Source organism: Empidonax traillii, unplaced genomic scaffold, assembly GCF_003031625.1.
Source record: "Empidonax traillii isolate 1590-97213 ecotype Southwest subspecies unplaced genomic scaffold, ASM303162v1 scaffold1028:size206112, whole genome shotgun sequence".
NCBI classification, from domain to species: domain Eukaryota; kingdom Metazoa; phylum Chordata; class Aves; order Passeriformes; family Tyrannidae; genus Empidonax; species Empidonax traillii.
In genome coordinates, this window is record NW_020956221.1 from 194,257 (window position 1) to 206,112 (window position 11,856).

Consider the following 11,856-nt stretch of genomic DNA (forward strand, 5'->3'; position numbering starts at 1 on the left):
AGTTTTCATTACATTTCCATTATATTTTTGTAAGTCTTAAACTGCCAAAGCACAAAGGATTCAGCAATCAGCCAATTAGAATTGGTTACACCAATACAGTGTTTCAGTACCTGCCCCCTCTCAGCCCTTATCTACAGCCACAGCAACCCATGAGAGCAGAATAAGCCCCTGCACTGGCCCAGCCCTCCTGCAGCACTGACTGTTTCTTTGCTCACAACCCAGACTTACAGAAAGTTGAGTAATTATCCTCTGCACTTACCTGAAACTCCAAGAACACACATTTTCTTCTAACGATTCCCCAAGCATAACCTTTGCACAGGATCAGATTCTCTTACCAAGATAAATTTAGCCACCTTGTTGAGATTAAGATCAACTTTACATTTAGAAAACAAGGCTCCTGATGTTGTGATTTATATGTCTATAAAAGCCATATATTTATTATGCATGATATACAGTAACTCAGGTATGCACTAAATTTCATGCTGAAAGCTGCTGATGCCTCAGGCTACTGAGCGAGATGATACATGATTCTGTACATAAGGAGATTGCAAAGCAGTTTCTTAATTTACCTCCAAATTACAATTACCAGAGGGTTTTCTGAGTATTTGTCTCTAAACGTCTTGTAGTCTGGTAATAACAACTGCAGGTACTATGAAAGTAAAATTGCCAGCTTCTGGCTGAACTCGTACATCCATGATGAACAAAATTCTAAGTTTTTTAATGTGTAAAGGTGTCGTTCACATGGTTTTTAGAATGCCATAATAAATGTATCCTTTGCTATCGTCAATGTACCTGAAAATATTACTGTGCAAAACAAGGCATGTACATATACACACTCAAGCACTAAGCCATTTGTTTATAAAAATTTAAGTGTTCTGGTTTGGTTTATTGTTATTTCCTTTCTTTAACTTGATTACAGGCCTGTGCCTATAGAAGTCAAGACTTCAGGGTCCAACTGAAAACTAGAAAGAGCTCTTGTTTCAAGACAGTGTCATTACTCTACATTAAGGATATGTATGTTAGTGAAGTATCATTAAAGGAAACCTACCCAGACACAGCAACTCTTCCCAGCAAGTCCGTTACAGAAAAACAGATCTCATCAGAAGAGAGCTGGAGGGCACATCCCAAGGGATGAAATTTGTACCAAAATAAATGCAATCATAAAAATTAGAAATGGTTTAAAAAAATTTCAAGTCCTACAAGTCACTATTTTTGATTATTTTTTGAAGACTTCTCCAGGAATTTAGTAATAACCAGCGTTTTGTTTGAAGCTGATTTTCAAAGGGGCAGGCCGACACTTTTACAGCCAAGCCTGCAGGAGCAGGATGACAGTGATGGTGGGTCAGAAGGTGAGAGAAGAAAAGCCTTGAATCGGAATCTCCATCACCTGCCACCAGGTTGATCTGTTGTAGTGGAACTAAAAACGACATTTTTAAGTTTTAAATTTACAAAGCTACCTGTAAGCTTGAGTGTTTTTTCTTTTTAGCAGTTACAAATTCTAAAGGCACTAAAGAGTGAGGTGCTTGTGAAACTGCACAATTCCAGAGCTGGAATCAAAAAGCAACGCTGAATACTCCATTTAAATCACAAGTTCCAGAAGAACTGGCAGTAGTGAATGTCCTCTCGAACTGCATCAGCTCCTCATGACTGGAGCTGCGGGGAACAGGCAGGGCTGAGACAACTGAACAGGCCTGGCAGGAAAATGCCAAAGGAGTGACGTCCATGTACAAGGGAACAAGGTTAGATGCAGCTTCAAGGGAACTCACCAATTTATTATTAATTTCTTTGAACCAATTCACATGTATCAAACCAAGGGAAGCTGCAGACAGGATATCACATTGCCAGCATTTCTGAAGCTTCCACAGCACTTAAAGAGTGTTCCATGGTATCACACGTAAGAATCTAAGTAATTTTCAAGACACTAGAAGGCAATAAAATTTTCAGGCAGTTTATAGCAAGTTAATACTCAACTTCCACTGAAAACACTAAGCCTGCTTAATTGCTCCAGGGACCTTTGAAAATCTCAGCAAAAGAGAACAATAAGCAGTAAATCAACCCTTTCAAAATGAGAGTAACCCCCTCCCCTCCACTGTCATTAGGTATTCCACAAAAATGTATTTCACTTCCACAAACACATATTACATCATAGCAGGTCAGAGACAGAGCTATGCAAGAGTGATTAACAGGACTAATAAAACTTTTCGGAAATATTAAAGACTTTGATTATATACTCTAATATGAACGGGGAAGTGGAAGATCATTTCCATATTTCCCATTTAGAAGACCACACTATAAGAACTTGTCAGACAAAGACACTTTGGGTAGTGCTTTTCTTGATGAAATTAAGTTAGTCTAACAAATCCTGGAGGAAAGCCACATATTTTATCACTCAAAGAAAAAAAAAATTCACATTTAAAGCTTGCTGCCTTTTCCTCTTTTTCCTCACTGTGCAAACAAAACTGATTTTCTATACAGTAATTATAAAATAAAGGGTTCCAAGTGGTTTGATAGAAGCAGACTTACATTCTTAAAGTGACATGAAAAATGGAGGGACTAACTCAAAGATTTAAAATCAAGTTCATGTAACAATTCCCACCCACTTGCCTTCAAATTGAAGTTGAAATTTGAAATTTAGTCTCAGACATTTTAAAGAAAGTGCAAAAGTGAGAACCACAAGGGAATTAGGCACTGGTTTGCATTCTATAGGACTGAAGTAAAAGCTAGGCAGGAAAACACTGTCTTGTTATTAAAAAAAATCCCTCAGGATAATTGTGATAGTAACTCAAAGACACACACAAAAAAATCACCTCCTTTACATGATCAATTCCAACTTCTATTTCTAGGCCATTCACATCAAGGTCAGGCACCTGTTTACATGTCAGAGTCCTGCCAGAACAATGTGTAAACTCACCTTGTCTTGGTTTTCCTTATTTTTGTAACACAAATTTCCAATCAAACGAATGAGATGAGATTTAAAACCCACGGCTGGATGTGAAACTTCTTCCTGCCCTGTCACAGCATGCGTGGCAGTGAAAACGTTGACAGCCTGTTTCCCAGCGAGGTGAGTTAATCTCAGGGTATCTACAGAAAACAAAACCACTTTAATTCAGCACCACCTGGAAATCAGTATCATTTGGCACAGAGCTTCACTACTGATTGTTGAGCTCAAAGCTAAACAACACAGGGTGTCAGATCCTCAGCACCATGTCAGAACCGTGACAGTCGGCTTCCTGTCGTGGTTTGTGGTAGTACAACCATAAAAGACCACCCCAAGAGGAGATTTTTACACACTTTTTACACACTAACACAGTTCAGACATGAAGTCTGAAGGCTGCTGCTCTCCATCTCCACTTGAAGAGGCTGCTGAGAATTCTGGCACCACAAATACACTGCTAAAAACAATAGAGGTTTGGGTTTTTTTTTTTTTAACCTATTTCTCTTCACAGTCCATAAGGTTTTACAATTTACTCACAAAATGGTGGCACACCTCAGCCTCAGAAAGTGCTGAGACTTAAGAAAGCACAGGTCAGGGTATGTGCACCCCCTCCTCATTCCCGCCTGAGTACACAGAGCCTGTCTGGAACATTCTGGTTTTTTTCTTCCCTTGCTCTTTCTTAGCTTCTTTCAGACTGACCTTCAAAAGTCACTGAATTTGGTTAGTAACATTCACACCGCACTTCAGTTTCAGTTTTCAGAAATTTGGGAAGGGAACAGGTATGGAGGAAAAGCCCCGTTTGTACTTCTGGAGGGAATTCTTCCATGCATCCAGCCAGTGGAAGAACAGAGGCAGCAGCTGTGCTGCGTCTCGCACCGCTCCATGTACAAACAGCACATTGCTGACACCTGAATCAAGGCTCTGTTGGGCAACAGGGGCAGAAAATTTCCAGGAACAAATCAAATATTTGAAAAGGCAGATTAACCCCATCTCCCATTGATCTGTTTTATGGCAAGGTCAGAATCGTAATGACCACCTGCCGTGGAAATCCTGTTTTCGTTCCCGGAGCCCCCAGGGTGGAGAAGCCACCAGACAAACCCCGGGTGCTCACTCACCGATGGCTGTTTCCAGCAAACCAGGTAGAGCCTGCAGATGTTCCAGCTGCCCACTGCTCGAGGTCATCTCACACAGGACATCGAGGAGACAAATTGTCACCAATGCTTCCTGGGAATGGAAAGGGCAGTTCTGAACATGCTTTTGACGAACATCATAGCGCAGAAACCCGGGGATATAAACTGGGGGCAGGAACTCTCAAGCACCCCAGGTTCTTTGCAGGTCTTCTAAAACTGCCAAGAACACATTTATATAAAATGAGGACGTCTTTCTAAAATAACAATAATGTATTACACTGCAATAACTTCTTTCCTACAGTGTTATATGTGCCTGAAAAACCATGGGGAAACCAAAACAGTGCCATAAGGGATAAAATTTTAACAAAAACACAGCAGCTTCCAAAAGCAGAAATACAGAAAATTGCTAGCTGAGAAAATTATTTCTGTATAAATGTTTTCTTTGAGTTTATTCAGTCGGAGTGCCCCGCTTTAAAGACACAAACACCGCCTGCAAGACACCAATTTGTTATCCGCAGGAATTCTGTAAAGTTCTGTGGTCAAATGAACTTTGGCTGCGAGAATTTACATTATTTTTGGGTAGACAGCGTTGGGATCAGAGACGCAGCATATTGGTGAGGTACGAGACACACCATTTTATTTGCATATTATTTATTCAGCCAGAGAATTATTTTTTCTCGTGGAAAATACGTTGGTGCTGCTCATAATGACAGTCCAGCACTTGGAGAAACTACCTTATGAGCACGTGGCACAATTTGGGACACCACCCCTTGCTCAGGAGCCAGGCTGGGGCTGCACCATGACCCCACTCAAGGTGTGGTACCTGAACTGCAAGCAGCCATGAAAAGGCTCAGACACTGGTCACAGGAACTATTCCTGCCTTGTGTGGCCCAGGACAAAGACAGGCTTTCTTACCCACAGGACAATATTTGTGAATCCATATAATCGATATAATGTAATTAAAATCATTAATAATAGTGCTGAGTGATTAAGTACTATGATTATATCCACTCCTTGCTCATTGAAGACACCAAATCACTACAGGATCCAGGTCCTAAAGCTTAATTTCCATTTTTTATCTTACACAGGTGTAGGAAGGTACAAGTCTTGCTCTAAATTATTCAGTAAATTGCCTTCAACATCACACAACCAGACTGTAAAAATACATTCTGCTACTAATTAGGAACACTCCAATTGTATTTCAGAGACAGTAACTAGCTATTCACAATTTTTAAGAGCAACAAATTATTTAAAAACCACAAAAGAACTCCCAAATTCTTATCTACATTTGAAACTCAGTAATTTCAAAAAAACTGTTTAAACATCTCTGGTTGGCTCCCTCCCCTGCTTTCAACCAAATTTTGGATTTGCCTTTCACCTTTATGAAAGGAAGGCAGTAATGGAAAATATTTCCTTTTGAAGTTCAAACCCCCCAGATATTTTGAAATCTGGAGAGCCATCTTGATATGGATGAAATCTGAAGAGCAAATAAGGAAATAATCAGTTTTAAAATTAACATATTTTGAGAGATGCAGAAAAGATATTCCTTATAAAGAGATGAAATAAGGACTTCAAGTCCAGGGAAGGGTTTTATTTTGCAAGCATGGTTGAAAGTTAGTGCAAGCAAACTCATGCCCAAGTCAGGCTTAGAATGGAAAAGCTATTTTAAATGTTGGTTTAAGCACTGCAGAAGCATATGATTAACTTCTCATGGGTTGAAGATGGAAGCTACAAACCTGAGGTTCCTTAAGGAAAAGAGGCAGTGTCTACATATAATAAATTAAACAGTGGATGGGACACCCAGACAACATTTTGGGAGTCAGGCCAGTCCAAGGACTGTTCCCAAAAGGCAGTTTTCAATGTGGCCTCGGAGTTCTGGAGTCCAGGGCAGATAACAGGGACAGAGCCTGGCCAAGGCCCTTGGCTGCAGGGCCACAGTGCAGTCCAGGCAAAGCTGAGCTCAGTGGAACACACGTTCCCTGAAGCATTTTTCATGACAGACTCCACACGCACAACTGCATTTTCTGCAGTCAAGTACAACTCTTATGCAAAACCTAAAATATTTACACAATTAAGGAGAGATCAATGCAATTCTTGATGATTTCTTGTAAGAAGAGAAACAGCTTTATGAATTTGAGCTGGAATTTCTCTTTTCCCATGGCAAGCACACGTTATGAACAAATGTACACACACAGTGCACATGTACACATACTGCCCTCCATTTACTCAGTTATTAGGGCTCATATTCGGTGTTCATTCAATGAGCCCCACTTCCCACAAACACTGACAACTCAACTTACAGCACATTATGTCCATGTGAGAGAGGAATAAGAAGTCAGTGTCAGGCAGGTCACTCAGTAATATTCACAGTGCTGCTGCCCCAGCACCTTCAAGTTGGAGAGAGACCTCCTTCTGCTGGGTGCAAACGAATGGGTTTCTTCCAAGAACCGAAACCACAGAATACTTGAAAAGTAACCACAAAGGATTAAAAAAAATGGGGGGAAAAACCAAAAAAACTAATTGCCTCAGTATATGTCCTCTTACTGCCAAGCTAGTACCTTTTCCAGAAACAGCCAATTAAGACAAGAAGAGATTACTGTGTGGTTGTTGCTTTGTGTCTGTTTGTTTTCTTTTTAACACATAAAACTATTATCTCCTCATAAAGGGATTCTTAGTATCTTTCATAACAGCTCTCAAATTTAAAATCCTTGTGCCTATTTAAACAAACAAAAAAGTCAGCAAGTACAACACTGTTTAACATTATCACATAAAAGCACTTAAGATCAATGTTTCTACAGTGCACTCTGCCACTGCTTTACCAACCTAAACTGGGAAGTAACAAGTGCCCCTTGGGTCACAGTGGCAGTGAGGACTCACCACTTTAAAGTCTGTAATCAGTCATACCTCATCTTCTGCCCCTGCTGCATCAGTTAACCTGAGCACAGCTCCACACTGCTCCTGGAAACAGCCCGCAAGGAAGGCGGCGTGTCTCGCCATCACCCTCATCTCCTCGCTGCTAACACAGCTCTTCTCGCTCACCTTCGACATCATCAGCTCTAACAAAGTAACCCTGGAAGCATAAAACAACTTGTTAATCACCAAGCCAGAGAATGATCAGTAGAATCTTTCAATTAATACTATCTGGCCAGACAGTCAGGGGTTTTTTTCTCAAGTCTATTTGAATTGCTAATTTCTTATGGCCTAACAAAATGTTACTGGGACTGCACATTCCCTCAGTCTAAAGTTTCCACCAAAACAGCTCTTAAAAGCTGTTGTTAAATTCAGCAAAATAAACACAGACTTTTTGTCAGCTTCTGTTTGAAAACAGCAGCTTTTCACAACCCTTGCCTTGTCCCCAGTCCTTCACTAGTCCTCCCCCATGACCCCAAACCAATTCAAAAAAGCACGAACAGGAAAATAAAAACTGATATGTACTTTACACATCAACTGTTCTTCACAGTTTTGTAATTGCCACTTTATGGACTAAGCAAACCCAAGTTAATTACTTGTATATTCAGTAAGAATCACTCTGCATATTAAGCCAGCAAGTAAGTGGATACACAATGAAGCTCCTCTATAAAGTGTACTTGGGTCATTTTTCTTAACAGCTTCAATGTCACTTTATTTCCAATATCCCTACACGGTGTCAGGGCAAACTGGAAGCATTTAGTGGAAGCAGGGCTTGGAGGTGGCAGAGGCCCTCCTACAGATGATCCCTGCTCCGTATGCGCTCCCGAGTCCCTCTGTCACTCTCTCAGCCTGAAAGGGCACTATTTATTGAACGGATTCAGGAACAGGCTCAGGGCTTTCTTTCACTGAAATATTTGCAATTCAGATGGAAGGACCAACATTTAAACATGTGGAATAGTTCAGATGCTTTTTCTTTTAAATTTACCAAGCAGGTTGTCAGGAGGGGAAAAGAAATGCCTTTCTCCATGGAAAAACCTCGGTCACCGCTTTATTAACCTCCAAGAACCCACCCCTATTAATCACGTAACAGCTCCTCAGTCCTCGTTGAACTCAGCCCTCGGTGTCACTGATACAGCTGCACTAAACCATTCTCTGGAGGAGCACAAAAACCTTTTCAACACGGCGGCACAGAAACACTCCCGGCTCCTTTGGGACAGGAGGCTGAGCCCCCTCTCCCAGGCTCTGCTTGGTGCTGCTCTGCAGGTCCCAGCTGGGCACCACATCCTGTCCATCTCCAGGCTGACAGAGCCCAACTCCCCAACACCCCTCACAGGCCAAGGCTTTCCCACCTGGCCCTCGATACAAAACCCAAGGGACGTGTCATTCACCCCCAGACAGGGCTGGGCTTGACAGGTCACTTGACACCAAGTGCAGGGCCTTCCCAGCATGTGCTCAGCTGAGAACACAGGCTGCTCGCAGACTTTATGAACACAGGAGCTATTCCAGTAAAACACTACCTCCTGCTTGGCAGGATTCTAGTCAGCTCTTGTTGCACCAATAATCCAAATAATACCCATTTAGAAGTGACAAGCAATCCTTTCTGTGAACAAGCTGGAGGGTCACCACATAAACTATTCAATAGATTAAATGGTTGCCAATAGGGAATGCTTTGCATGACTCTTCCTCCTGTAATATAAGTTGGTGCCTTTTTCCACAACCATAATCCTTCCAGAAAAACAGGAGTGATGTTAAAACACCACCTGCATGATATTTCTTTATAAAGTTTCCTCTTCTCTTTAGGCATTCAAGTCAAACCGTTTTCCTGAGTTTTATTCCAGGCACAGTCATTCAGGACGTGCCCATCTTTCCCTGAATTTCAAGCAAGTCTTGCCATTCAGCCAATAATTTCCTGAGAGCAACACGCTTTGTTCGAGTGCAAACCCCTCACATTCCTTTCTTCTATTGTTTCTCTCAGTTTTCTTACAAGACTCACTCTAATTTTTCCAAGTTAGTTCTCCCACACAATGCAATTTGCCCATTTCCTTTAAATCATCTCACAACTGTTTAGCCATTTAGATGACAGAGTTTATTCCTACTTGTTTGCCTAAATACAACAAATATGTATATACTTGGAGCTGAATACAACAAATATGACAACTGTTATTACCAACTGAATTTTTCTAGCACTCAGTTCAGTATCTAAAATGTAATTCTGTATATTTTATTTATGATTATACTTCTATTTGGAAATAATCATGCCCTGTCATTTTCCTTTTCCTTAGGTACCACTGAGGAACATTTTATGAATCTCTTGCTTTCTTTCCTCTAGCCAAATTTAAACTAGTTCTTCTTGATGCTGACTAAACTGGCATGAACTTAGAACAGCTACAATAAAGTATTTGCAATCATCAGTAAAACAAACTTCTGTCTCCTATAGCCTGCAAATAAACCACAGCATTCAAGTGCAATTTAAATCTGGAAGCTCATTATTACAAAATACAGTGCTGTCTCACTAAGCCTAAAACTAACAGTGTAAAATTCTATTGATTTTATTATATCATCAATGTTTATATCAAGCATGCCAGACACTGAGTACCAGACACTTGGGACTCCTCTTTGCCGAAACACTTCCCTGACAGCAACGGCTCCATGAGACAAATTAGGTCCTTCCTCAAAACTTGCACTTCCTTCATCTTCAAATGATGCTTGCAAGCGTTGTATTAAATGCAAAATGGTAAATTTGTGAGCAGCTGTAACTCAGTGCTACTCTGTGTCTGTGAGCACTGCCAGGGACAGAGACTGAACACGAGCACAAAGAGGTGCCACTCACGGGACTGCAGTGCCCGTTTCCCGGCAGGCAGTTGGATCTCTGGCTCCATCCTTCCCTGAGGACACCCCCCATGGCACAGCACAGACACCAAACCCAGAGGTGCAAGTAGCCGAGCAGCTTAGAAACACCTGAAGCTACTCCCCTGCATTTTTCTTCCTGTTAATTACAGAAAAACCCCTTCCTAAAAGGGACAACACAGATGTACACATCCTGAAGATTCTGCAATGTAATTAAGACAATCAAGGCATTAACTTACCATCGTCCGTGCTCAAGGCTAAGTTGGATGAAAGCAAAACAGGCTTTTCCTAAATATTTCTGCCGAATACCTGCACACACGTGCAGGGACATCTCCAATCTGCTAAAAAATTCAAGAATCTCCACTCTTTTGCCTCAATACTGTGGCCAAACGCTTCTCCAACAGGCCTCTTCAGAGAACCAGCAGGTACTGTCACAACCTCATGGGATCATCCATGTGATCCTGCAACAAAAGCCCTCCAGCCAAGGGACCCCATCCCCATCTGCACCACGAGATGTGAAACAAAATCAGCCCACACCTCTCTGGAGATTGATTACACCTACTGCTTTAAGGACACCAGGACCCTCACCCAGTCCTGCTTGTTCTCAAGGGCACTATGAAAACATACAAACCACCTGCCCTTCATGGTATTCCCCAGAAGAATTAAACCCAGCTCATCCACTTAAAACAGTCTTTCCCACCAGCTGGTTAAGGAGCCCCTACCTCCAGGCACATATTTGCTCAGCTCATACTTGTTCCCATTTGGTCATCCTGAATTATGGAGGAAGGCAGTATTTCCCTCCTCACCATTCCCATCCCATCCCTATACATTAATGATATTTAATTTACGGTTCAAAACCATCACATACTCTTTCTTTGCCTGACACCCCTTTTGTTTCCTTATAGTCTCCAGTCAGCGCCTGTACCCTCATTCATAATGACACTGGAAACATAACAAAACACAGAAAAAAACACGTCAAGGCACTGTTTTGTTTAGTGCTTTGTCTCTCACCTATGCAAAAACTATGAAGGGGGAACTTACACCTTCCCTGAGCAGAGGGGGAACAAAGCAGCCATGGTGAACACACAAATAAGACAAGATCTTCAAGCAGTTGGAGGAGCTGTAGAATTCTAGGACAGGGTTTCCCAAAGTTCATTGCCTTAAAGTAACCTTTTTATCTTCCCCAATTCTCTATTACAGCAATCGTAAGTGAACATTTTCTCGCTATAGCAATGGCCATTTCCCATCAATCCAGCACACATTTACTCAAGCATCTGAAGGAAAACCAGCTATGCTTCTTCAAGGCGAAGGTTCGCTGAAGCCTCTGAGCAATGAAACGTGGAAAGATAAGCAATCACAGGCACCTGCACATGTGGGTTTTGTACGTTCTGCTCACCAGTACTGGACAAACTTGCAGCTTTAGCAAAGACCTCCTTTTAATTTCCTGTCATTACAACAGAAGTATGAACAGCTGAGGACGTTTCTAATGGAGCTGTAAAACCCTGTAGGGTGTGGTGCTCTTCTGAAATCAAGAGCCAGGCATGAAATCCTGCCCTTTTTTTGTGTGTGTGTGAAGTATTTCTTTACCAAGTAATGGCGCCAACCTGGATTCTGCAACCCTACATAAATCACTGCCAGTTGTGGCTAAGCTGTAATGTTAACCAACCAATTTAAAACCATTACTGACATAGAAACATGTATTTAGAGATTCTGTGCCAACTCTGAAACCACACAGTTTTTCAATCATGTGAACAGGATACTCTATATGGAATGCTAAATACTCAAAGCCACATTGGGTTTTGGGGTTACCTTTCTTGATTGCTCAGTTTGGCATAGAGGGCTTTTACCAGCTCTGGACATTGCAGCAAATGGTCTGTAACAATCAGGAACCTGAAGGAAGAAAGGAAAGTGTTACTGGTGCTACAAAAGCAGCATCTACATTTATTCCAAATAGTGCTGCTTAGTTTTACTTGTACATGAATGGGTGACTTGCTTTTGCTCCTGTTTGCTAAAAGACATAGCCACAAAATAATT

The 11,856-nt window shown here is 41.5% G+C and overlaps 1 protein-coding gene across 1 annotated transcript in view; it reads right to left on the reverse strand.

Annotated features, from left to right (window-relative positions):
• The window catches only part of ATXN10 (ataxin 10), a gene marked incomplete at its 5' end in the record, with an annotated part of 36,584 nt that extends 24,842 nt beyond the window's left edge, over nt 1–11,742 (reverse strand). The window contains 4 exons of the mRNA XM_027904254.1: nt 2,912–3,087; nt 4,057–4,159; nt 6,970–7,135; nt 11,632–11,742. Of these exons, the coding sequence (XP_027760055.1) occupies nt 2,912–3,087; nt 4,057–4,159; nt 6,970–7,135; nt 11,632–11,742 (556 nt within the window). The remainder of the gene's footprint in view (nt 1–2,911; nt 3,088–4,056; nt 4,160–6,969; nt 7,136–11,631) is intronic.
• Between the last annotated feature and the right edge of the window lie 114 nt (nt 11,743–11,856).